At 45.2% G+C, this 27270-nt stretch overlaps 1 protein-coding gene across 1 annotated transcript; it reads left to right on the forward strand.

Moving 5' to 3' along the window:
* The first annotated feature begins 234 nt into the window (after window positions 1-234).
* LOC137543904 (sarcolipin-like) lies at window positions 235-27183 on the forward strand. The gene is made up of 2 exons (XM_068264975.1): window positions 235-337; window positions 26538-27183. Exon 2 carries the CDS (start codon window positions 26617-26619, stop codon window positions 26740-26742), a length of 126 nt encoding a protein of 41 aa, XP_068121076.1. The 5' UTR covers window positions 235-337; window positions 26538-26616; the 3' UTR covers window positions 26743-27183.
* The last annotated feature ends 87 nt before the right edge of the window (window positions 27184-27270 follow it).

The following is a 27270-nucleotide window of genomic DNA, read 5'->3' on the forward strand; positions in this document are numbered from 1 at the left end:
GTGATAGCTCTGGTATCTTGTCATCAAGTCTTTTGTTTTTATATTCTAATTGAAGAAGTTCGGCATGCCAGCTGCTTCACAGGCAATTAAAATAGGACTTGAAGTCAAGTTCGAGTCCACTAAATTGCCATGACAGCGGCTGTAAATTGTTGCTGGGGTAGCTGTGTTCAAACGCATTCTGATATTAATATACTGCCAGTGACATCACACTCAATTAAGTGGGCTCAGCTCCTCCCTCTAACTATTTCAGTCCTGACACAGGGATTAGAATTCCAGAGGACGGGACAGAACAATACAGGCTGCAACTCTGATGAGCTCTCCACCGGCTGCACTCAAGGTAATCTATGCCAGAGACTTTCCTGCACAGCCACTTCCAGAGGATGATGATCTGTCCTTTTATCTCAAAGGGAACCTGGAGTGAGAGGGATATGGAGGCTGACATATTTATTTACTCTTAAAGAGAATCTGTAAGAAAAAATGTGCCCCTATGGGGTACTTACCTCGGGAGGGGGAAACCTCTGGATCCCAATGAGGCTTCCCCCATCCTCTTCAGAGTCGGTGATCCAGTGCTGTCAGCCCCCGAAAATCCTGGCTTGTCGGCGGGCTGCGCAGGCGCCATAGGCGCAATATTTACCAAGCCTCGCACCTGCGCAGCCACCGTATAAGCTTTGCTCAGGCTCCAGCTGAAATAGCCGAGCACGATCGGGTCCGCAGGGTTATTTCCGCTGGAGCCCGAGGGGAAGCTATTAGTGCGGCTGCACAGGTGCGAGGCTTGGTAAATATTGCCGCACGCTGTTCGGGGCTGCCAGGGCTGGATCCCAGAGGCTAGAGAGGACGGGGGAAGCCTGATTAGGATCCAGAGACTTCCCCCTCCCGAGGTAAGTACCCCATAGGGGCACTATTATTCCTTACAGATTATCTTTAACGCCTCATTCACATTGCTTTCCGTTCGTGTTAGCGTTCGCGTTCAGCATTTTTTTAGGCATTTTTTTTTTTGTGTGTGATTCCCGGGGCTCTGGTGGGCGATGCATTTTTGTTAAAAGCGCTTTTCTAAGCAATTTTCCTGAGCGTTTTTTTTTTGCATTCACTCCCCGACGCAAGTCAGGAAGTGAACTCTTTGAACCGGAAAAGAATAAATACAATGTATTTATTCTTAAAAATGTGAATGCAATCGCTTCACATTTTGCAATGATTTTGTTAGCGTTTTTCCTATACCTTCCATTGAAGCGGAATCGCCCCAAAAATGGTCCACGCACCGCTTTGCTAACCGTACAGCACACGACCCGCGCTGATACAAACCTTCACATAGACATTCATTGCACAAGCGTTTCGAAGGCGATTTTAAAAATCGCTCGCGCTTGAAAAAGGGATGAAAACGCCTCCAGTGTGAACGAGCTCTAAACAACGCAAATTGTCTGCCTGTAAATGTTATCATTACCATTGCATGAGATAAGATATAAATTAGTAACCAACCTTCGCTTTATATAGAGCAGATTGCCACCCTAACAAACGTGAATAAATATACATGAGGCATGAGTTTTTGGCAAAACAACCTGATAGGTAAGTTACTTAAATAGTTAAATAACAACTTTTAGCCATAGACCTTGAACAAGCATGCTGATTAGAATTGAAATCTGACTGGATCAGCTGCATGCTTGTTTCTGGTGTGTGATTCAGACACTACTGCATCCAAATAGATAAGCAGGACTGCTAAGAAACTGGTATTGCTTAACAGGAAATAAAAATGGCCGCCTCAAAATTCTCCTCACTTCAGGTTCTCTTTAAAGGGAACCCGAGGTGACAGAAATATGTAAGCTGACATATTTGTGTCCTTTTAAACAATGAATTTGACTGGCTGTCTTGCTGATTCTCTGTCTCTAATAACTTTAGCCATAGTATGCAGATCAGATGTTTCTGACAAAATCTGACAAGATTAGCTGCATGCTTGTTTCAGGTGTGTGATTCAGATGCTACTGACCAGAAGGATCAGCAGGAATACCAGACAAGTGGTGCATAGGCAAATGCAGGGGGGGGGGGGGGGGGGGGGGGTTGCAGCTGCCCAGAATCCCCCCTGCTACAGTTGACTTTGGATGGAGCAGCAGTGTGTGTACAGAGCATGGTGCAGCTCTGGAGAACTTAACAGAGTCCGGCATGAGCACAGCGCTGTGCCCTGCAATATGAATGCTTCACTTTACCCTTCAATAGCAATGTCAGCTGTCCTCATTATTATCTGTATCCAAACTGCTCCTGATCAATCCCGTTGTCGATCGGGAGCAGATCGGACATTTAGGAAATAATTGTCAGATCCTGTCAATCGGACGGTGAATTGTATTATGTGTATCCAACATGATGTCCTACCATATTATTATACTGTATTGTGCGTGGCTGAGGGAGACTTTTTAGGAATCCTCCCCCTCGAAAATCCTGGGTTTGCCCCTGTGATGTTTAAAAGGAAATAAATATGTCAGCCTCTCAGCCTCTCTCACCTAGGGTTTAGGGAGACTGGGTTATGTAGACATCAGTTATGGGTAAGATTCCTATAAAGAGTTCTCTTATCAGCACTGCAATTTATAAACTGGAATTTACCTACCAATGTCACAGCTGGCTTGTGCAGGTGAATTGCATTGAAGCATGAACTGGGATAATGTACTACAAGCAGGGCCGGATTTACCATAAGGCACTGTAGGCACATGCCTATAGGCGCCTGACGATGGAAAGGCGGCTCATTCCCCTCCCCGAGTGCCTCTTCCTCCCTCCTTCCCTATGCAGAGTCCTGATGAGAGTGTAAATGGGAGGTTACTCACCCTGCTCTCTGCATTCCACTGACCAGATTCCCCTTCAGTAAGAGGCACCTCTAGCTACTTAATTCGGAGGGTACTTCTGGCTAATTAATGCTAAGAAGCACCTGCATCTATCTATGACAGGCAAGGAAAGTAAGGGAGAAGTGACAGCTATGCCAGCCAGCACACTTGCAGTGCGGTTCGGTGGGGGGTTTGTAGGTTTATGGAGGGTGAAGTCTAGGGTGCCAGGAAATCTGTGCCTATAGGCTCCTGTGATGTAAATCGGGGCCTGACTACAAGGGGAGGACACTGAAGGAAAATGGCAAGCTTTTAAACTTATTCTCAATCAATATTGTAGTATGTACCAGTATATCCCATATGGAAACAAAATGTCTAGGAATAAAAAAGACCTCTATAGATAAACAGAAAGGTTAGAGATAAAATGAAGGGGGAAAAGAATGCCTATAAGGTCCTAAAACAGGAGGGGACCGAAGGAGTGCAATAAAAGTTGTAAAAAATAAATTAGGCTGGCAAAGATTGAAGCTGAAAATAAAATCGCTAGGGAATAGGATATCAAATCTAACCCAAAGAAGTTTTACAAGTACATCAACTATAAAAAAGAAAGGTTGACTGTATTGGACTCCTAAAGGATGAGGGTGGGAACTCAATGGTGGATGACCAAGGTAAGGCAGAGTTATTAAATGCTTTCTTTGCTTCTGTCTTCACAAGGGAAATATTACTATTGCAAATTACAGATGCAGAAGAGTCTCAATCTTCCAACTTTAATATTAAAAACTTAACGCAGGAAGAAGTGAAGGCAAGACTAAATAAATTAAAAATAGACAAGGCACCTGGCCCGGATGGCATGCATCCTCGGGTCCAAAGGGAATTACGTTCAGTTATAGATAAACCCCTTTATCTTATCTTTTGTGACTCTCTTGCAACTGGCAGAGTCCCAGTGGATTGGCGTACAGCCCACGTTTTCCCATTATTTAAGAAGGGCAAAAAATCAGATCCAGGAAATTATAGACCTGTAAGCTTAACATCAGTTGTATGCGAACTATTTGAGATGTTACTGAGAGATACTATACATGACTTCATAGTAGAAAATAATCTTATTTCTCAGCATCAACATGGGTTTACTAAAGACAGGTCCTGTTTGACTAACATGCTCAGCTTTTATGAGGTAGTGAACGCTAATGTGGATATTGGGAATGCTGTAGATGTGATATACTTGGACTTTGACACTGGACTTCGATATACTTGGCAAAGGCCTTCGACACTGTTCCACACAAAAGTCTGGTGCAAAAGTTGAGGATGCAAGGACTGGGGAAGAATCTGTGTGCATGGATAGGGAACTGGCTAATGGACAGAAAACAAAGAGTTGTGGTCAATGGCGTCAATTCACCAGAGGTTACCAACCTATTTATCTCTTGGAAGGTTATTTACCTCCTGTGATATCTCCAAATAGCAATTCTCCAGAAGTATAGGGGAAACTATCCTCAGAGAGAAATGCAAGAGATAAATGTGAGATAAGTAGGAGATAAATAGGTGATAGTTAGTAGAAAGTTTTTCTCTAAATCACAATTCACCAGGGAAGAAAGGGGGTGTGGCCATTCGTTATTTTTTCATCTCTTTATCCCCTGAATGAACCTGGAGATAGCGTGTTTTCCACACAGCAGCTGCTGCTGTAGAAGATGGAGCCTTTTGAGCTTACTCTGTTAGAGCTTGCTTCTATTATGAGGAGACAAAGGCGCAGGAGGAGGGTCTGTTTAATCGCCCCTCGTATTTTTCGTGAGAGAACAGTTCTTGATAATTTTACTGAGACAGAGGTGGTGAAGAAGTTCAGACTCACTCGTGATATGATTTATGATATGATCCGGCAGTAAAAGGCGGGAATACTCTGGTCAGGTAGTGGTAAAAACTCCGCCTCCTACCCACAATGCTTCACTTTCAAGCTTACAGAGAGGAAAAGTATCCCATGTAAATCATTAATACCGATTACCTAACTCTCTGCTTTCTCACACTTTCCTCATGCATATCTCTCCATTATCCCCTGCTATCAAACACTTTTCTCTCTGTCCTCTCACACTGGTGAATTGACTCCAGAGTGTTAAAATACCTCATGAGATAAACTACCTACCTTTTTTCTCTTAGTAAATCCTCTCTGGTGAATTGACGCCAATAGATCATACTCAAAATGGGTGACTGTTAGCAGTGGGGTCCCACAGGGGTCTGTACTGGGTCCAGTGCTCTTCAATTCATTTATTAATGACCTAGTAGATGCAGTAGTGAGCAATGTTACTATTTTTGCAGATGATACAAAATTGTGCAGAATCATCAACTCTCAGGAAGATAGGGGCATATTGCAACAGGATCTGGATAGGATGGCTATATGGGCCCATAAATGGCAGATGAAATTTAATGTTGAAAAATGTAAAGTCATGCATTTTGGTCGTACCAATGGTCTAGCACCATATAAAATAAATGGGATACAGTTGGGGACATCAAAGTTGGAGAAGGAATTAGGAGAACTCATCGACAACAAGTTAAGTAATCGTACTCAATGCCAAGCCGCTGCAGCTAAAGTGAATACAATTTTGGGATGCATTAAAAGGGAAATAAAAACTCCAGATGCTAGCATAATATTGCCCGTTTAACTTTCTAGTAAGGCTACATCTGGAATATGGAATTCAGTTCTGGCCACCACATTACATGAAAGATATTGCAGTTTTAGAGCAGGTGCAGAGACAAGCTACAAATTTGATACATGGGATGGAAGGTCTCGCTTACCAAGAAAGGTTTGATAAAATGGGTTTATTTAGTCTAGAGAAAAGACGCCTTAGAGGGGATCTAATTAACATGTATAAATACATCAGAGGGCAATATAAAAGCTTGGCGGATGAGCTTTTTGTCCCTAGGCCTTCTCAAAGGACTAGAGGACGTGATCTGTGCATGGAGGGAAACTGTTTTAGCCATTTATTTAGGAAAGGGTTCTTTACAGTAAGAGTGATTAAGATGTGGAATGTGCCACAGGAAGTAGTTATCGCAAATCCTATACCTACATTTAAAGGGGGCTTAGATGCTTTCCTTGCGTTGAAAGACATCCATGGCTACAATTACTAGGCAATGCCCAATGATGTTGATCCAGGGATTTTATCTGATTGCCATCTGGAGTCGGAAAGGAATTTTTTCCCTTTTGGGGCTGATTGTACCATGCCTTGTAAGGGTTTTTCGCCTTCCTCTGGATCAACAGGGATATGTGAGGGAGCAGGCTGGTGTTGTACTTTGTTCTCTGGTTGAACTTTGTAAACCCAAATAACTATGTAACTATAAAGAGAGTTGCCTACATTTCCTGCTTCCTGGGGCTTTGTCCCCTTAAACAGGAAGTAAGGGAATTATCTGCAATGGGGACACAGACAGAAACAAAAACTCCTTTTTCTAATACATTTAGTAAAGATTTGGGAAGTTCCAACTCTGGTCCTTCCTGCAACTAGTTCTGGAGTTCAAATACAGCATATCGAATTTGGAGCAGCTGAATACTGGCACCACACTTCAGCACCATTTCAGTACGAACAAGCAGACAGGGTGAGGGGTATGTTCACTTGCGCGCATTGGCAACATGGTGCGTCAGGTTAGCTTGTGGGCATTGCCAACTTATTGCGACGGATTCACATGTGAACTTTGCCAACATGGTTCATCAGGTTCACTTTTGCGCATTAAAAACACACGATTGGTTCGCACGATGGCCAGGGGCCCCGGACCTCTCTCACTGGCCGGGGCCCCAAGGCCAATGCACGATACCTGGAGGGGAGTGCAGGTGGGCCTGGACCTCTCACACCCAGGCTCTGGACCTCTCACATCCAGAAAACCCACCAACACTGCCTCCATACTGAATGCTAAATTCGACACACACAAGCAATAGAACACAGCAATACATGCATGCAGCTACATTTGAGTCGTCAGCAGGTGCTCGTCAGCCAATCAGGATGCACTGTCATACACCCTTTACCTGCCATACCACATCTAGTAGCCATTAGCATTCAGGTGGGAGGCTTCAGTTGGACGCAAATCGCAAGATTGCGTCGCTAGCAGGACCGCCCCGTGCAGGCATCCCTCCCACAGGGGTCCCTCCCTAACCGCTCACCTGTCACTTTTGCGCATTGCCAACATGGTGCATTGGGTGCACTAGTGCGCTTTGCCAACATGGTGCATTGGGTTCACTTGTGCATTTTTCCAACATGTTGTGTTGGGTTCACTTTTCCCCATTACCAACATGGTGCATTGTGTTAATTGTGTGCTTTGGCAACATGGTGCATCAGGTTAACTTTTGCGCATTGCCAACATGGTGCATTGGGTTCAAGTGAGCGCTTTGCCAACAAGGTGAGTCGGGTTCATTTTTGCCCATGGTCAACGTGGCGCATCGGGGTTCTCTTGTGCACTTTGCCAAACCAGAGGTTCCAAACCTTTCTTTCTAAAGCAAACAAAAACTTGGCAGGGGTTGTGCTTTAAGGTCAGGTGCTGTTTGGCCGGATCACAGATACGTGCGTCAGACTTTACATACCTGGGTTACAGTTACATGTCATTAGTCAAAATGATGGGATGTATCAAGTATGACCTTTGTATTATTCCTGAGGGATTAGCAGAGAGACACATATCACCTCACGCTGCTTACAGAGCCTCCTCGCCTAGCAGGGCTGCTATTCCATCTCTTCTTCATGTATCCTTGTAGACAGCAGCAAAACAGCCCACTTACTTCTTCATATACCCTTGTAGACAGACACCAGCAAAACAGCCCACTTACAATGACAAGTAACATGGATTTGGCTGGAGAAAGTGTCTGTCTAACTTTATTAGACTTTATACAGTATATATATATATATATATATATATATATATATATATATATATATATATATATATATATATATATATATATATATATATATTGTGCTCAGTTCCCTTTAATATGCTTACTGTTTCCCCTGGTGCTATGTGCGCGTTTATTCCCAGAATTCATTGTATATATTACATAGGAAGAGGCTCACAGCTTTCTCTAAACAGATGAAATGACGTTTACTACATTGTTTACATTTGCAGAGATACCGGGATGTGTCAGAGTCCGGGCATAGGAAACATTTTTTCCTTTTATCATTTAGTCTTATTTGCAATGATACAAAATTGTAAAGATAGCTTTATTTTAACCTGTAAAATAGAAGTCTGCAGGGTTGTTCAGAAATCCCTGATCACGAGCATGACTCCGCCAACTTCCGAATTGACTCGTGATCACGATCACGAGTAGAAAGGGATATCCGTCTGGAGTGCAGTTTTGAGTCGAATAACCGCATGTAATCACTAATCAAAAGTCGGTGTCCGTGATTAAAAACCCGCCAACTTTAACGGTTAATAGCAAAGCCCCCTTACATGCTAGAAACACCAAATGTTGAGAAGAACAGTGGGAACAAGGAGAATGGCTATCCCAGCCTGAATGAGGGACAATGGGTTAAAGATCCTCGGTAGGGGGGACCCCACATCGTTTTTTGTTTTTTTTTATTTCCCACCAACTTTTTGTTTATGTTAAGAGGGGGGACATTTTTTTTTATAAATGATGTGGGGTCGCCCCTACCAAGGATCTTTAACCCCTTGACCCCCATGCAGGCTGGGATAGCCATAATGTGGAGCCCCGGCCGAGTGGGGCTTCGCACCCTGAGCTATACCATCCCGCATGTTCCATGGTATAGGGGGGCTCTGGGGGAGAGGGGCAGCCAAGCCTTCACCTCCCCCCCCCCCCCCCCGGAGCCCTTGTCCAATCCATAGACAAGGAGCTCTTCCCCACCTCCGGTGCCCCATGAGGAGGTGGGCATGATGACTCCCTGGGGGGGGTTCATAGTGGCATCTGGGAGACCACATTAAGAAGGGGGCCCCAGATGCCCGCACCCTCCCAGGAGAAATTAGTATATGGGAAAAGTACCCCTTACCCATTTCCACAAAGGGTTAAGTAAAATAAAAACACAACAATGAATAAAGTCCTATATTATTGTAAATGAACCAGAAATACTTATCTGCCCCTTTAAAAAAATGTTCCCACGCCAATATCCTCGGAAAAGGTCACACGCCAATATACTCTAACTTGCGACCTTTTGTTACAACTTGATTGAAGATCTCCTCCGGCCGCTGCCATTACACTATCCAGCCACCCATTACACTATCCAGCCACCCTTAGTTGGTCATGTGCTGGTAATGATCACTTCTATCGATGCTTTGAATAGTGGTAATCATTAACAAACTGCCCCCCATCCCCAGCTTGCTCTTCTAATACTGTGGTTGTCCTTGGCATGTTTTGGTGAAGCACATACATTTTTACAGTATGTATAGAATGCTTGGGGGGGGGGGGGGGGGGGGTCATATAAAACTTGCACTAGGGCCTAGAGCTCCTCAGCTGCACTACTGTCCCTACATAGTGAAAATTCTATGCATTGTAGTCTAGGACCAATTAACTTATCTGAATGTTTTTGGGATGTGAGAGGAAACCGGAGTGCCCTGAGGAAACCCATGGAGACATACAATCTTGTGCAGATAGTGCCCTGGCTGCCCAGCGCTGCAAGGCAGAATACAAGGTATAACAATACTATATAAACAATAAACAGACGGAAACAGACGTTATTTCCCACAATGCAGCAAACTTTACAGACCGCAAGCTACCAGGGCCATGGTCATGACATCACATTATGGGAGGAGTTTCACCACAATATCAGCCTCACAGATCCCCTGATGATCTATTCAAGAAAAGGTAAAGCTTTCTTGTGGGAAAGGGGGTATCAGCTACTGATTGGGATGATGTTCAATCCTGGGTTAAAGTTCCTCTTTAATATTACTGCATATTCTGTCCCTGGGAGAGTAAGTACACTCTTGTGTAGCTATTCATTCACTATGTTAATAGTGAATTTCATCTTGGATGTGAAATGACATGTAATGCAGCTGGATGAAGGTGCCTCTACCCAGGCATCCCATCCAGGGCTGGTTCTCTCATGAAGCAAGATGAAACATTTGCATCAGAGATTTCAGGGGCAGCATTTTTGTACTGTGTGTACCTTCCTGAGGAGGAATGGAGTGGCTGAGGGTGAGCAGTGTGTTTGTCACAGACACATAGCCAGTCAGTGTGCTATTGTGTTGAGCTGCAGCATGTCATGTGAGAACATTAAAGAGGAACTTTAGCCTAAACAAACATACTGTCATTAAGTTACATTATTTATGTTAATTAAAATAGATAGGTAATATAATCTCTTACCCACCCTGTTTTAAAAGAACAGGCAAAATGTTTGATTTTATGAGGGCAGCCATCTTTTTGGTTGAAAGGAGGTGACAGGGAGCATGAGACACAGTTCCAACTGTTCTGTGTGCTGATCACCCCCTCCCAGTTGCTAGGCAACGTGAATAACAACATAGGAAATCCCATCATGCTTTGCACAGCATCAGGGGAAAAAAAGCCCGGGCAGTTTTCTTTGATGGGTGGAGCTTAGCTAAAAATGCAGCTAAAATGATGCTTTGGTAAGAAAAACAAAGTTCTGATGCTGTGAAACTGTTAAAGAAACACCAAGCCTTTTCAGTTCTGCTGAGTAGATTTTTGGTCCGGAGGTTCACTTTAAGTGAAGCAGAGTAAATTGTCGGGTGCTGTGCGGACATTCTAAATCAGGGGGTGGGGGTGCATCCTTACAAGTTTGTATCAGGCAGCAAAAAGTCCAGAAGCGGCCGTGATCCCATCCCCAGACTTGGGTTTGTCACGTCTGCTTTAGTTAGTTCTTTGGCTTTCAGCAGCAGCCTCTGTGCTTTATCCAGGATCCTTAGCTGTGTTATCCTCGGACTAACAATGTTCTCATGTATCCATGTTTCATGATCTTACGGGAAACATGTCCGCAACTCGTTGTGGGAGACCCTGACCGCTGTACTGACCCGTCTTAGCAATGTTGTCTGTTAATCCTTCACAGTTAAACAGTTGTCTTAAGGCGTGAGCGCACAAGCAGTTCTAAACTTAGTCAAGGAGGACTTTGACGTTTCTGTGAGATTCAATGAAAATACTGAAACAAATTTCATTCTGTTAAATGACTTGTAATAATTTACTATAAAAACAAACAAAAAAGTCAAAAGCAGATGACTTAAACAGGAACTTTAACCAAGTATTGGACTTCATCCCAATCAATGGGTGATATCCCCTTATCCATGAGAAATCTTTACCTTTTCATAGTTAGATCATCAGGGGAGTCTGTATGGCTGATATTGTGGTTAAACCCCTCCCACAGTGTGATGTCAAGGCCATGGCTCTGACAGTTTTCTGTCTGTGAACCTCGTGCATTGTGGGAAATAACAGCTTTTTCCAGCGGCCAAGCAAGCAGTATCTCGCTCTGTGCTGGGAACTCTCAGTTCCCTTTCACACTAGACTGCTTTCATTGCTTTGCGTTACTGGTTTTTACTGCACGGTAATGTTAAAACAATGAAAGTCTATGGGACATTTCATACCTGATGCGGTGCACTGCAATGGAAGTATGGCATCTGATGTGAATGCATCCGCATGTTATGGGTCAACGTTCTGTTGCGGGAATGCAGCGTTTTAGCTATGCTCATATTGCTGAAGATAAATGTCAAATAAAAAGAGGATTTTTGCAAGGCTTCAGACTCTCTTTAATACAGACATTTTACTATCATATTTACACTTTAACAGTCAGCTATCAGTATTAAAGAGACGCTGAAGTCTCATAAAAATCCTATTTTTACTTCAAAAATCTGTTTCTCTTCCCTGCCCTAACTAAAACGCTGCATCCCTACCGCTGTAATCTAACTAAATCCCCCCCTAACTTCCCCCTCCCTCTCCCCCGCAAAATCCACGACTTTCTTGGTTGTGGATTTTGCTGCTGTTGGAGGCAGAACTTTCAGCCGCAGCTCTGCCTCCATTCGCGTCTATTAGCGGCAGATCTCCGCCTCTCCCCCGCCCCTCTCAGTGAAGCAAAACTGAGAGGGGCGGGGGAGAGGCGGCGATCCGGCGCTGATATCACGGAAGCGCTGCCTGGATTGCCCCTGGGGAGTTTGGGGGGATTTAGATAGATTACAGCCGCGGGGACGCAGCGTTTTAGGTAGGGTAGGGATGAAAAACATATTTTTGAAGTAAAAAGCTGTTTTTTAGGAGACTTCAGAGTCTCTTTAACCATCTTAGCGGTATGGACGAGCTCAGCTCATCCATCACCGCCGATGGCTGCCGCTCAGGCCCTGCTGGGCCGATTTTGCTCAAATAAAGAGCAGCACACGCAGCCGGCACTTTGCCAGCCGCGTGTGCTGCCCGATCGCCGCCGCTCTGCGGCGATCCGCCGCGAGCAGCGGCGAAAGAGGGTCCCCCCAGCCGCCTGAGCCCTGCGCAGCCGGAACAAATAGTTCCGGCCAGCGCTAAGGGCTGGATCGGAGGCGGCTGACGTCAGGACGTCGGCTGACGTCCATGATGTCACTCCGCTCGTCGCCATGGCGACAGGAGAAGCCAAACACGGAAGGCTGCTCATTGCGGCCTTCCGTGTTACTTCTGGCTGCCGGAGGCGATCGGAAGAACGCCTCCGGAGCGCCATCTAGTGGGCTTTCATGCAGCCAACTTTCAGTTGGCTGCATGAAATAGTTTTTTTTTAATTTAAAAAAAACCCTCCCGCAGCCGCCCTGGCGATCTTAATAGAACGCCAGGGTGGTTAAATACTTTACTATCCGGATTACTGGGCACCCAAATTTCCGGGTGCCTTTATGTGGTTGGGGTGTACTTTGTGAGCAACATGGAATGCTCACAGAGTGCCCCTTTAGGCCACCCGTGAGAATGAGCCCTGAGGAACAGATTTGGGGGGGTCTTTTAGATGACGATGACAGAGTTGGAAAGTATATAAATGTGAGCTTTGAATGGGGGGGGGGGGGGGGGCAGACAGGGGTAAAGGGGCCCTCTTTTGTGAGAGGCGCCTGGCAGCGGATCTAGTGACATGCGCTCTTCGCTCCTCTCTTCAGCCACTCTGTACAGTGCAGCTCCAGTCTCTGCATGTCATGTGATTGCAGGGTTGTGCGTAGAGCTGGCTGGTTTACATTTGCTAGGGGGCATGCCGGGTTCCAGGTGTGCCACTGAAACAAAGCATCAGGTCTCACTGTACCCCTGTAAGCAACCTACAGTTCAGGGGCGTAACTACAGAGGAGCAGCCCCTGCGACTGCAGGGGGCCCAGAGCTGTAAGGAGGCCCCAACTGCTACCTCACTTCCTCCAATAAAGGGGTCCATCCTTCACATCCGGTGTTCTTGTGGCAATACTTGTTATGGGTGTGAAGATTATGATGGTCACACCTGTTTTATGACCCTTGTAAGATGGGCACCTGGGCTGTGAGGGCCACCAAAGGTAAGAGTGGGTACATTGGGGGGCCCCATTTAAGTTTTGTTGGGAGGCCCCATGATTTCTAGTTATGCTTAGGGCCGGTTCTAGACTTTTAGCTGCCTGAGGCAAACTTATGAGAATGTGCCCCCCCCCCCCCCCCCCGATTTCCCGACAATTTACTCTGCTTCAGTTAATGTTCTCAGTCAGCAAGGGAGCATATGCAACAACTTGAGGCATTACGTGCAGCAGCTCACCACAATAACACACTGGCTGGCTGCGAGTCTGTGACCAACAAACTGCTCACCCTTAGCCAGTCAGCCGTCCTCCATTCCTCCTCAGTCAGGACAGCAGTGCCACCTCCTCCCTTCTGCTGTGCGAGTCAAATGACACACTGCTGCAATCCTGCCTCCCCCCTCCTCACTCACTGTCAGACTTCTCACACAGCACAACAAGCTACTTTTCCCTAAATGATGACCTCTTCACCTCGCTTGCTTTCCTCTCATTTCTCCTCCTACTCTGCATGCTGTAAGTGTAAAAACAGTTCAAACATGCTGCCCCTATAATCTCTGCGCCTGATGCAAATGTTTCACCTTGCTTCATGAGAGAACCGGCCCTGGCTTAAAGAGGAACTCCAGTGAAAATAATGGAATAAAAAAGTGCTTTATTTTTACAATAATTATGTATAAACGATTTAGTCAGTGTTTGCTCATTGTAAGATCTTTCCTCTCCCTGATTTACATTCTGACATTTATCATATGGTGACATTTTTACTGCTGGCAGGTGATGTCACTGGAAGAAGATGCTGCTTGCATTTTTGGCAGTTGGAAACAGCTGTTATCTCCCACAATGCAACAGGGCTCCCACAGTGTGATGTCAGTACCTCAGTGCTGTGAGGCGCTGACATCACACTGTGGGAGGGGTTTCACCACACTATCAGCCATACAGATCCCCCCACCCCACCACTGATGATCCGTTTGAAAAAAGTAAAGATTTCTCATGGGAAAGGGGGTATCAGCTACTGATTGGGATGAAGTTCAATTCTTGGTTACGGTTTCTCCTTAAATTGGTGACTTTATTGGGGTATCACCATAATTTATTGCTATATCAGGCATGGAAACAGATTCGGAAAGCAAAAAAATGAGTGTCTTTTATGTCCATATTGAGTTTAAGAAAGCAACGGGACAATCATCAGAGGTAAAAAAAAAAAAGAGATCCTCAGATGCCTTTTATAGTACATTTTCCACAACTTCATAAAATGGGGCTAAAAATGGAAAGCAGAGGATTTCCAAGCTATGCAATTACCAACGTTTATATAAATAACGCCAAGGCCAGTCCGTGCTGCAGCGCATTATCGCTCATTCACCTGATTAGACGTGGTGATTGGTGACACACTATAGCGAGTAACTCGATCCCTCTGGAATTTCTTTTATGAGCGGCAGGAACTTGGAACCCTTCTGCTCTGTGTGCGAGAAACACTGTCCACACTCTGCCCAGAAAAGTAATGGAGCAGAGTAGTCTGTACATGCAGATAAGCACCCAGTATAACAAGTTAGAACTCTTTACTGAAGAAAAACATGCAGAGATTAAAGGACCACTATCTCTAAAATCATAACATTTTAAATATATGTAAACATATACAAATAAGAAGTACATTTCTTCCAGGGTAAAATGAGCCATACATTACTTTTCTCCTATGTTGCTGCCACTTACAGTAGGTAGAAGAAATCTGAAAGAACCAACAGGTTTTGGAATAGCCCATGTTCTCATGGGAGGTTCTCAGGTTTTTTTTTTCTAAAGCACTTAGCGAATGGCAGTTACTCTGTTCAACTGCCAAAAAACTGTGAAGACGAAAGGGAGGCTGGCCAGCATCTTTGTAAAAATACTTATCAGGGAGCGTCTTTCTAAAGAATAAAGGCCATGCTGAGAATCCCTCATGACGAGGTGGACTACCCCAAAACCTGTTCTGTCAGATTTCTACTACTTACTGTAAGCGACAGCAGCGTAGGCTTATTTTACTTTGGAAGAAATGTACTTCTTATTTAAATTTTTTTTTTTTTTGCAATAGTGGTCCTTTAACCACTTTCCCTCTGCCGGGACGAGTAACTACATCCCTGCAAAATGCCATATCTCTGTGCAAAGACTACGTCCCTCCCTGCCGCGCGTTCCCACTCACTCCCCCCTGCTCGTTACCACCGATCGGTAGCCGCTAGATCAATGAATGAGAACTGAGAAATAATACATTTTTTCCCCATTTTTTTTCTTATTATTCCTGTTAAACGCAGTTAGAATAAAATAAAATAAAAAAATAATAATAATTCATAGCAAAAAGTACCTCCCCAAAAAAGCCTAATTGGTGGCGAAAAAAAAAAGATATAGATTGTTTTGTTGTGATAAGTAGCAATAAAGTTATAGGTGGTGATTAACCCTTCGAGGTGAAGTGGTTAATCACCACCTTCAACTTACTTATAAGAGAGAGAAACATAGAGAATGAAAACAGGAAAATACAATACTGTAGATGTCAATGCAGCACTCTACATTTTACAGTGACATCTTGTGGTTGCTTTACTATACTGCAGTTTAACTAAATGTATTTGTTATGATCACTTCTGCAGCATGTAGACAAGCAGTTTTTGATTTCTTTGCGTGCATTTGCTCGCATAGTTTTGCTTGCGCTCACACTGAGTGTTAATTCCATCTGCAGTCGCTCTGAAGTTAATGACAGTTTAAAGAGAAACTCCAACCTAGAATTGAACTTTATCCCAATCAGTAGCTGATACCCCCTTTTACATGAGAAATAGAATGATTTTCACAAGCAGACCATCAGGGGGCGCTGTATGACTGATTTTGTGCTGAAACCCCTCCCACAAGAAGCTCTGAGTACCGCAGTACTCTGGGCAAACTGCCACAATGTAACAATGTTCACAGACAGGAATTAGCTGTTTACAGCTGTCTCTAACAGCCAAAACAGCTAGGAGCAGCTACATAACCTGCCCACAGTAAAAATGTCACCATGTAATAAATGTCAGAATGTAAATCGGGGAGAGGAAAGATTTTACAATGAGCAAACACTGACTAAATCATTTGTACATAATTATGGTGAAAAATGAAGCACTTTTTTTTACTACATTATTTTTACTGGAGTTCCTCTTTAAGATGCTCTTGTGAAGTCAAACATTGTCTGTTGCAGTGGAGCTCCAATCCCTTTCATGCAGGTTGCATAGCTTTGTCTGCCTTTCCCTGCTGCCAGCTTGTGACTGATTATCATTCACCTGTGTGGGAATCTGCATGTCTGCTCCCATTTGATGTCCTCAGTACAAAGAGCTACTTTCTGCAGTGCTCCATAGGCTATCATAGTTCCAGCATCAACCTGTCTTGCTGTTACTCTGGACCAGTGTTAATTCATGTGGACTGCACTGATCTCCTGCGTAGGAGTCAGTGAGTCCTTCTAGTCCAGTTCTTGTTTATCAGTATTTGTTACTTTGCTAGTCTTGCATCATATATTGGTTCATCGCCAATATATACACATACTAGCGTGATTGTTATTTTCCTTGTATTTGTGTTACGTTAATACATCAGTGTCGCTGATATACTGTATACGTACTCGAACTGTTTATATCCTGTGTTCAGTCAGTCAGTTTCCAGCACGTTTCGGTAGGTTGCGCTTATCGTGATCACCCGTGCTTAGTTAGTTCAGTCCTGTTCCAGTTACCTTGCGTGGATTGCGCTCAATTTTGCGTAGAAGTAGCGAACCCTTCCTAGTCCTGTTCCTTGTATTGCTCCAGTTCCTAGCTAGTGTTCCTTGCTTATGTTATATATCGGTTCCTCGCCGATATATACATATGTTAGTCAGTCGTTTGTAGTTTCATTGATAGCTGTAATTATAATACACTAGGAATATAATATCCATTGTATATTAAGTATTGTTTGTGGTTGCGCGGATCTACGCCTGCTCTGTGTACCACATCTCCTACGGGAGTCAGTCCTCTCCTCCACTACACTGGGGATATCCTGGTTCCTTGTGCTTACGTGTGTGTGTCTCCTTCACGTCAGGTTATGCATTACGTGCTGACTGTGGAGAATATACCACCGTGAGTAACAGTATTGTTACTACCAGCAAAAAGACCGCCATTGAAGGACATGGTAATTTTCTCTCCATATAATAGATTTTTACCAGCTTCTCAATATCAAGAAAAATATAAATATTAAACAGAGGTAAACAAAGAAACAAAGCTTAAAGAGGAACTCCAGTGAAAATAATGTAATAAAAAAAAATAATGTATAAGTGATTTAGTCAGTGTGTGCTCTTTGTAAAATCTTTCCTCTCCCTGATTTACATTCTGACATTTATCATATGGTGACATTTTTACTGCTGGCAGGCGATGTCACTGGAAGGAGATGCTGCTTGCTTTTTTGGCAGTTGTAAACAGCTGTTATTTCCCACAGTGCAACAAGGCTCCCACGGTGTGATGTCAGGACCTCAGAGCTGTGAGCCGCTGACATCACACTGTGGGAGGGGTTTCACCACAAAATCAGCCATACAGAGCCCCCTGATGATCAGTTTCAGAAAAAGTAATAGATTTCTCATGGGAAAGGGGGTATCGGCTACTGATTGGGATGAAGTTCAATTCTTGGTTACGGTTTCTTTTTAAGAGAATGGAAGTGAAGTTTTTATACATGAAGAAATAAACGGAGATTTGTGAAACAAGCGATTTTAACTTAGTTAGGAAGGCTGCTCTTGTCTTGTCAAAGCAATGCGTCATAGTTGACAATGTTCTGCGGGTATATCTTTAGCTGGATAAGCTCTGTATACATACTTTATTAAACTGGGCCATGGCAGCAGATAAAGACCACCACGGACGAGGATCTAGCATGTGTACAGCAGATACCTGAAGTTGCCTAAAGATCCAGCATGGCAGATCTTTAGTGATGCCCAAAGTCAGAGTAGCCCCTAATCATATAGTTCTCCCCAATCACCCCACCCACACAAAGCCGCCACTTTGTGCACCACTCATCACCCCTCTGCCGCCCTTCATAGCAACAAACTCATTGCTAGCCTGTAGGCTAGTGATGTGTCTGTACAGCATCGGGAGCTGAACTTATCTGGGAAAGACCCCAGTGGTGGCTGATGGGCTTTCTACATCTCACCCCAGCTAATAGTGCTCATTGTGAAAGGGAACTGGTGATGATGGAAGGACACAGACTGGTGGGAGTGCACTGCCTGGAAAGGTGAGTTTGCTCTGCTGTGAGTACTCTGCAGGTGCCACGGGGAGCACTATTAGCACTATGTCCTTAGTCTGTTTGTCTTCAGCAAACTGTTTGTGGGTTTTCTCGCTTATCATCTTTAATCTTGAAGGCCCTTACCCACTGGGGTGGTGCGGTGCAGCATTTTTACCACACCCCACCGCTAGGGCAATGTTACTCTATGGGGCCTTTCATCCCCAATGTGAGGGCAATCCTACATTACCGTGTGGCTCTGCGACGACGTGCAGCGGACCGGAAGTCATGTAAGTCTAGGGCGACGCGCTGGTTTTACGTGTCACGCATGCGTGTAAGCGTATTTTAGTAATATGCTTCCGCGCACATGATCGCTTCACCAACAGGAAGTTAGCGTCACTTCCTGCTTGACAGCTGGCAGACAGGGATTACCGCGTACTATCGCTGTGTGAAGCCAGCCTTAAGGCCCATACACACGTCGGATTTGCGCGAACGACGGGTCGTTTGAACGTTCCGTCGTTCGCACGTTTCCGCATGAAATCCGGCGTGTGTACAGACTATCGTTCGGGAGATAAGACTGGTTACCAACGATCCACCGGGCGGATCGCTGGTAACCAGTCTTATCTCCCGAACGATAGTCTGTACACACGCCGGATTTCATGCGGAAACGTGCGAACGACGGAACGTTCAAACGACCCGTCGTTCGCGCAAATCCGACGTGTGTATGGGCCTTTAACCTTTTCCGTACTCTGCGTCTCTGACCCCTTAAGGACCAGAGACTTTTTCTTCTCTTAAGAATACAAGCAGTGATCACCGTGATTGGCTAACTGTAATCACGGGGTCGGTGTAACGATTGTGGAACTTTCTCCGTTATCAGCGCACAACACGTGCGCTGACACGGTGGAAATCCTCCACAAGCGTGTAATTGCAAGCACCCAGCAAAAGGTGCTACGCACCTGTAGAGGGAAATTCCTGTCGGCAGATGGCGCTGGGGAGTGCAGAGGAACCAATCCTCTGTACCTCCACAAATGCCAGACAGGAATTGTACGAAGCGCAGAACGCAATCGCAAGAGAGGCGATTGCGAATGAGAACGAGCAAAGGGACAGGTTGTATGTGTGTGCGCCAATCCAGTCGCCACCCCGCGACCACGCAAACACAACAGCAGATATGAAACAGGAACGCGATCGCGAGAGGTGCGATCACCAGACGTGACACAAGGCAGATCAGGACAGAATACGAGGGTAGCAAAGGCACAGTAAATAATACAATGAGAAGATGCGGAAAACAACAAACGCTAGCTAACCGCGAACACCGCACTCATTCGCAACAGTGCACGCGGTTATGCGCGGTCTCCACGTGATAAGCACAATAGAGACAAGCACGCCTAACTAACCATCGACAGACAAACATGAAACAGAGGACGCGAACGCTTGCTTAACGGTTACCTCACCGAGCCTCCAGCAAGCGGTCGTAGCAGATAAGACAGACACACGAAAACAGGGACAAGCGAGAGATAGGATCCACAGCACTAGCGAAAAGTAGCTAGCGCGATCCAGGTACAGAGTAGCAGAACAGAAGGATCCCCAGCGCTAGCGAAAAGTAGCTAGCGCGATCCCAGGAGACAGAACAGAAGGATCCCCAGCGCTAGCAAAAAGTAGCTAGCGCGATCCCAGGAGACAGAACAGAAGGATCCCCAGCTCTAGCAAAAAGTAGGTAGCGCGATCCCAGGAGACAGAACAGAAGGATCCCCAGCGCTAGCAAAAAGTAGCTAGTGCGATCCCAGGAGACAGAACAGAAGAGATAGCTGGTAGCAACCGCTGCACCAGCTATACTCCAAGAACAGAGATCAGAACCATTTCCTGTCAACGCATGGGTATAGAGAGAGGAGGCTTGAGCCAGCACTGCAGTTAGGGTACTTTATTGTAGAAAAAAGGCACTTACAGTTGGATAGCAGCCAGATGATCAGAGCAGGTTAAGTGGGCGCCAGGTCTGAGTCCCCCTGCGGACGTCCGTTTCGCGCTAACAGCGCTTGTTCACCGCAATGGGGAAGGTGACATTTCCTGTCAACCACCATAGGGACAGGACAATGGCAACAGGCAAGACAAGACAGAACAGGCAATACAGATAATACAATCCTAACTGCACTAGGGAAATCTGCCTAGCGCAGATTCAGGAATTACTCTAAGCTGAACTTCAAACAAAGAGCATGGCTGACACTCCCGGCAGGAGTGTTACACAGGACAAAATCCTTATGAACAGCGAAGCATTGTGGGAAAGACATAGTACTTATAGTACACGCCTCCAATGAATGTGGCCAGGCAATTTGCATGACAACGTATGCAAATTCCTCTGCAAGCACAAGCTGCAAAACTGACAGAAGCTCTTCTTTCCAGAGTCCTGCAGCATGCAAACCTACACAATGGTCAAAAGGCTGGCTGCCTGCACAGGCAGCTGAGCAAATCATCACAGTCGGGAGCCAATTTAAATTGGGTCCTGACCGAGATATGGAGCTCTGCTGTCAGTGTGACAGCAGAGTGAACGGATTACAGGGTCACAGCAGCGGCATGGACAATGGGAGTGGCACTTGCAAATGGCGCTAAACACATGCACTCAACATCTTTGGCCAACCTTGGCGAGGTCGGTTCTGAGTGGGGCCTCTCCTGTTAAACAACTGTATAGCCCTGGCCACCGTACTGCAGCTCAGTTTCATTGTACTGGAAATCTTTTGCTGCCAGCATATTATGCTGGGCATACACGGGTCGATCCATCGGCCGATTATCCGCCGGATCGACCCCCGCCGCATCCCCGCTTGTCCGTGCGTGCGCGCGGATTAATTCCCGCTCGTCCCCGCCGACGCTTCTTATCTCCCGCTCGATTCGCCGCTATTGTCCGCCCGCGGGGATCGACCGCGGAATCGATCCCCGCGGTGAACGGACACATCGGATATTATCAATCCTCCCCTCAACGCCGTGTATGCCCAGAATTAGACAGTAATTAGTGTTTGTATTTTGATGGGACAGCTAATTTGCGCTGTTATACAAGCTGTACAGTGAATACTTTACATCGTATCAAAGGGTCATATCTTCAGTGTGGTATATATTGAATCACAAGCTGCCTGACTCAACCATCACCTTAATGTTTTTTACCCCCACCTCAATCCCAAGGGAGTGACCACAAGAAAAAGTACATCACTATCCAAAAACATTCATAGTCATGGTCTCTCATAGGTATAAACATACAAAAACAGTATTATTGAAGGAATCATACAGTATATATCAGCCTTTCTCAACCTTTTTACCTTGGAGGAACCCTGCAAATAACTTTTGGATCTCAAGGAAACCCTGCAAACAATGTTTTGGTCTCGAGGAACCCCTACATTTATTTTTAAGATGCATGGTCTTTAAAAGTAGGTTAGGCTGTTAATTTCACTACCCCCATTACAATGCTACTCATTATACTGCCTCCAGACCCCTCAATTTAGTGCTTCTTGTTACAGTACCACCTATTATAGTGTGCTCTAGTATACTTCCCCACGATGGGGTAAAATGCCAAGGAACCCCTGCAGAGTCCTCAAGGAACCCTGGTTGAGAAAGCCTGGTATATATAGACACAGACCAACCAATTAAAATCAATGAAAACTGGCCAGATTTGAGCGCTCACTCAATTCACCATACACCCTCCTGCAATCATACACCCCTTCTGGTACCGGTACCCGTATAGTCCAAATCTTCAGAGAGGGGGAGAGAGCTGAACGTAGGTGTATATGAGAAAGAATCTTCAACTTGCAAGCATATATATCAGCAGTGTATAACGGCAATTATAGATCTCACCACAAGTGCTTATTCCTGGGATTCTCATTCAGCATCTCCGGATTTTGTCAGTAAAGGATTGCAGTGGTCTTGAGCTTTATTTTTCGCCGACAATCTTCGGTGGTTGGCAAGGCGCTCTACCCGATCCGCAGTGCCTTAACGGGGAGCAGACGCCGATCCACCTCACACGCTGTTAGAGCTGCCGCCGCTCAGGAGCGCTCATTGGCCACGGGATTTGCACCCGCCCATCGACGCGTTGCGTCCCATAAAAAGATATGATAAAGTATTTACAAACATGTAAAAGGTGTGCTCACTTTTGTGAGATTCTGTAGGTGGTTATGTTGTGATGTGACATAGCAACAATTGTTACGCAGCACCCAATCAGTAAGCAGGTGTGCTATGAGTCCAAACCTCTTTGCCCAATGAGGTACAACAACTGGAACAGCAAAAATTGATGACCCAGCACTAGATTCCAAATCTTCATGCTCTTTTATTTATAATAGCATCACCGCAAGATTCAAATGCAGACAGCCAGCATAATAAAAGGATGTTTCAAGGGGACCAACCCTCTTTCTCAAGCTTCAGGTCAAAGGCTATGCAAGCTTGAGGAAGAGAGGTTGGTAATGTTGTGATGTGACATGCCTCATGTCAACAGTACATGCTCGCTTAGCTGAGCTACAGGAGATATGAGCGACAACTGGCTGAAATTAAAACCTGAAGTTCTTGTTATTGAAGGCCAGTGCTGGCAGCAACCAGCTCTATTCTCCCCCAGCACCTCCGAGGGTAGGACATCAAGCATTTAAAAGCCTCTGACCTTGTAGGCAGTATTAACTGATGGGGAATTAAATCAAAACTGAAGCCATCCTTCAAAAAATACTTAGATTCTCATCTATGGAGAGGGAAGGCTCTGGACCCCATAGAACCTTCACGTTCCTTTTAGGGCCCTCGGTCCACCCTTATTTCCCCACAAAAATGATTCAAACAACTGGTCGAATACACCTTTGGGAGTCTTTATCAAGGCTTCAGAAGTACTTGCATTTCCAAGGAATTCTGAAGACAAGCGGTTCTGTATTGCGCATTGGCGAGTGCTCATGCACAGTACGGTTGTGCCTGTCTTCAGGAACACGAGTGCGTTCCGAAACCTTCCTTCTCCATAGGTATCTCATTTTTTTCAGCATGGCTTCACATTTGCTTTAAACTTCAGAAATCAAATTTCTGCTGATGTGAAATCTTCCTACTTTCAGCTAGGGAACATTGCAAAAATTAAGCACCTCACCCCCAGAGGATCTCCTAACCCAAGTTCATGCTTTCATTCCATCAAAGCACTATTGCAGTGTCCACTACACCGGCCGTCCAAATAAATTAGTACACAGTACTGCTGCAAGACTGTTAACAAACCAAACCCACCATTGCCACATAACGCCAATCTTTAGCTCAACTCAACATGTCACCCATAAAATGGAGAATCCTCTTCAAGTTTAGCCTTCAAGTCCAATATAGGCCCCGGCTGTCTCAGGGATTTGTTACAATTGCATCACACCAACCACCGCCTCATATAAGATTATTAAATTGTTAATCCTCAGGATTTCAACTCAAAACTTTGGAACTGTAATAGATAGCGGAGATACCGCCGCAGCGGTAAGCGGCAAGGCGGCTATCCCCGCGTCTCAGCCGGCGGCCTTCGCCGCGCAGTTACATGCTGGAGTTTTGCCTGGTCCTTCAGTTGCACATAGACTGAGGGCTACGCGTGCGCGCGCCAGGCGACAGGACCTTTATGCGAGTAGAAGGGGAGTCAGCTGATCGGCCGGTCAGCTGACTCCAGCAGTGCTGCGGATTGGCTGAGTGACTGGGGCAGTGCTGTGGAGCGCTTTCAGTACATATAGGACTGGCCTGTCAGTTTCTCCGCGTCTACTGTTGCGAATGCTACGTGTTAGCACTCAGACCTTAGTCAGATCCCAAAGTGTGCTAGAACCAGCAGGAGCTGGGGATCCACACTTAGTCAGATTCTGTTGATAGCTTAAAGTACTAATTGAATTGTATTATTTGTTATGACCTACTGCTAGCTTTGACTACTCTTCTGCTTACTGATTCTGTGCTTCTGCCTATCTGATCCTGTTGCCGACTCTGCCTGAACACTACTCTGATTAGCCTTCTGTCTCTGTACCGTATCTGTCCGTCCGTTGCCGAATCTGCTTGTCTGACTCTCCTCTCCTCACCAGTGAGCCTAGTCACTGGTGAGGGATTCTCAGTATAGTAATCACCTGCTCCTCTGGTGATTAGTAGCAGCAGTACAGTCTGAATCACCTGCTCCTCAGGTGACCAGTAGCTGCAGTACAGTCTTAATCACCTGCTCCTCAGGTGATCAGTAGCTGCAGTACAGTCTGAATCACCTGCTCCTCAGGTGACCAGTGGCTGCAGTACAGTCTTAATCACCTGCTCCTCAGGTGACTAGCAACTACAGCACTATCCTCATCACCTGCTCCTCAGGTGATTCGCAGCTGTTGTACAGTCTTAATCACCTGCTCCTCAGGTGATCTCCTGCTGCAGTGCAGTCTGAATCACCCGCTCCTCGGGTGATCAGTACCCTTGCCTTACTGTATACCACCCGCTCCTCGGATGAACTGATCACTACCTTGTCTGCATCTCCAGCTTGCTGGAGTTTGTATTCCTGTGTTCAATAGTGATATCTCCTTCTACCAGCTCCTCTGGGGTAGTGAGTATCTCTATATACATACTGTTGCACCAAACACCTATCTTTACATCTGGTAGTCCTGTGTCTCACTATATTATTGGTGATTCTGCAGATCACCACATAATCAGGTATAGCATCTGTATTATTGGTGATACTGCAGATCACCAATAATCAGAAAATCTGTTCTTGCTGACACCAATCGTTACAGGAACCAGATCCTTCTGACATGCTGCTCTTACCCTCAGGAACTCCTTACTGCAGTCCAAATAGCTCCATCCCTTGAGTTATTTAAATCTAGACTGAAAGGCCATCTGTTTAGTCTGGCATTTATGGACATTTAACTTTCTTCCTTTGTAACATAATCCTGCCCGCCGCCAATTACTGGTCTGAGACAAGCCATGTGCTTTGAGGAGAGAACTTCACATGTGTTATTATTGTTGGCACTGGGCCTAATCTGTGGTAGGGACCTTTCATGATGAGGGAATTGTGTTTGAATAGTTCAGCATTCTCTGTAAAGGGTCATGCTATAAATAAAAGAAATAAAAAAAAATAATTGACACATCCTACCATTTTTTGTGTCTTTCTGGATAATTTATATTAACAAAAAAGTGGTGAAAAGTTGTTTTATTTCTTTTTTTTTTACATATTGCCTTGTTTCCTGTTTATAAACTGGCACATAGCTGACAGAGTGGACAGTATCACTGATTTCCTATTTTTTCAGTTTTTTTGGGTGCAGATGTTGATTCAATTACGATAAAAAAGGTTAAAAATTAGTTGTGGATGAAAAAAATAAAATAAAAATTATGACTAGATAGGAGGCTAGGTGCAATTCCGACATCCTCTTCTGATCACATTATATTACATGTGAACAAGGGGTTAGATGTTAGTGTCAGCATAGCTGCACCCTCTGGTGGTGGAAAAGGGGAGATGGAAGAGACTTTATCACCATCGGATGGCACTGCAACGCTGACACTATTTTCTGAGTCCCGATCACAAGTCATGTGATCGGAAGCAAGAAGAGGATGTCGGGATTACATTGCCGTGGGTGGAGGAAGAGAAGAAGCCAATCCAACCATCTGGACAGGTAAATATAAAAACACTCTCTGCACCACTCTGCATAGCCTGCCATGCTGGGGAAGGCACACTTCCCCTCAGAACAAAATGCAGATACTTAAGAAAAGGGACGCCCCTGGATCCTAGAGACTTCCCAAGTCCTCCTTGCCTCTGCCGCGGCTTGCCAGGGGCCTCTGGAAGATCCGGATCATGTTCCTCTTCATGCATGAGCTTGGTTGTGCTGCACCAGCGTAAGCACAGCTTTACCTGCGCAGTAGCATGGAGCCACTGGTGCCTGAGCGCCTCCGGCTTACTGTGCAGGCAATACTTGTGCAGGGGCAGTGTGGCTGCACTCGTGCATGAAGAGGTGCGCAACCCGGATCTTATATCCACAACCTTATGTTGGATTTCTTTGGAGGGTCCGCGAGCTACAACGGTGGTCTGGAGGTCACTGTGGGAAGCCTTTACAGGATCCAGAGGCTTCCCTCTTCTTAGGTATGGATCTGGTTTTAGACCCAAGGATTGGGTACACTTTATTATTGTTAAATATAGCTATTGCTTAACTACAATTTTGAGTGATCTTTGTAATTTGTTTCTTTACCTTTCCTTAGGACGAGTTGATCTGGTTGTGATCACAGAGCTCAGAAGCTTTTCGGAGGATACGCCTTGGTGCCTCTCTCTTGCCCATAAATGCTGAGAAACCTTCCGCTCTTCGCCAGAATGGAGCGATCAACTCAAGAGCTGTTCCTTAACTTCATGATTGTCTTGATCACCGTCCTGCTCATGTGGATTCTTGTGAAATCTTACCAAAGCTAACAAAAGTCCTTTACTATGGAATAAAACAACACCAAGAGTTCTTAAATATGTGACAGTCATCAAGAATTCTGTGCACGCCCCCCTGAAACATCACAGTGTGGTCTCTTCCACCGCCACCAAGGTCCAAGCCTTCACCACAACAAAATCTTGTCACCTGCGTGCGTGTGCCTGTCCCCCAGTCTGGAAGTGAAATTGCAATGTTAGCCTCCACTGCTTGAGTCTTGAGAAACTGCACGGTGACTGATTAGCTGGTCACGATGAGCACTTGATTGAGTGAGAGTTATACACAGAAGATATGTTTAGTCTGAAGGAGGAAACAGAGGGAAAATGTCCAACTTCTGGCTCTAGAAATAAGAACTGGGAATGTTTTGATTATGAGTGAAATGGAACATTTCACTGCTGTGTCTGACATCACAATAAAGTTTTCCCACCAACTGTTAATAGTTTTCTTTTCTTTTTGAGCTTTTTTTTTTTTTTTTTTTTTTTTTTTTTAAGTAGTTTTACGTACAAATCCTTTCTTGAATGCCT

The sequence above is a fragment of the Hyperolius riggenbachi genome, chromosome 2 (assembly GCF_040937935.1).
Source record: "Hyperolius riggenbachi isolate aHypRig1 chromosome 2, aHypRig1.pri, whole genome shotgun sequence".
Classification (NCBI taxonomy): domain Eukaryota; kingdom Metazoa; phylum Chordata; class Amphibia; order Anura; family Hyperoliidae; genus Hyperolius; species Hyperolius riggenbachi.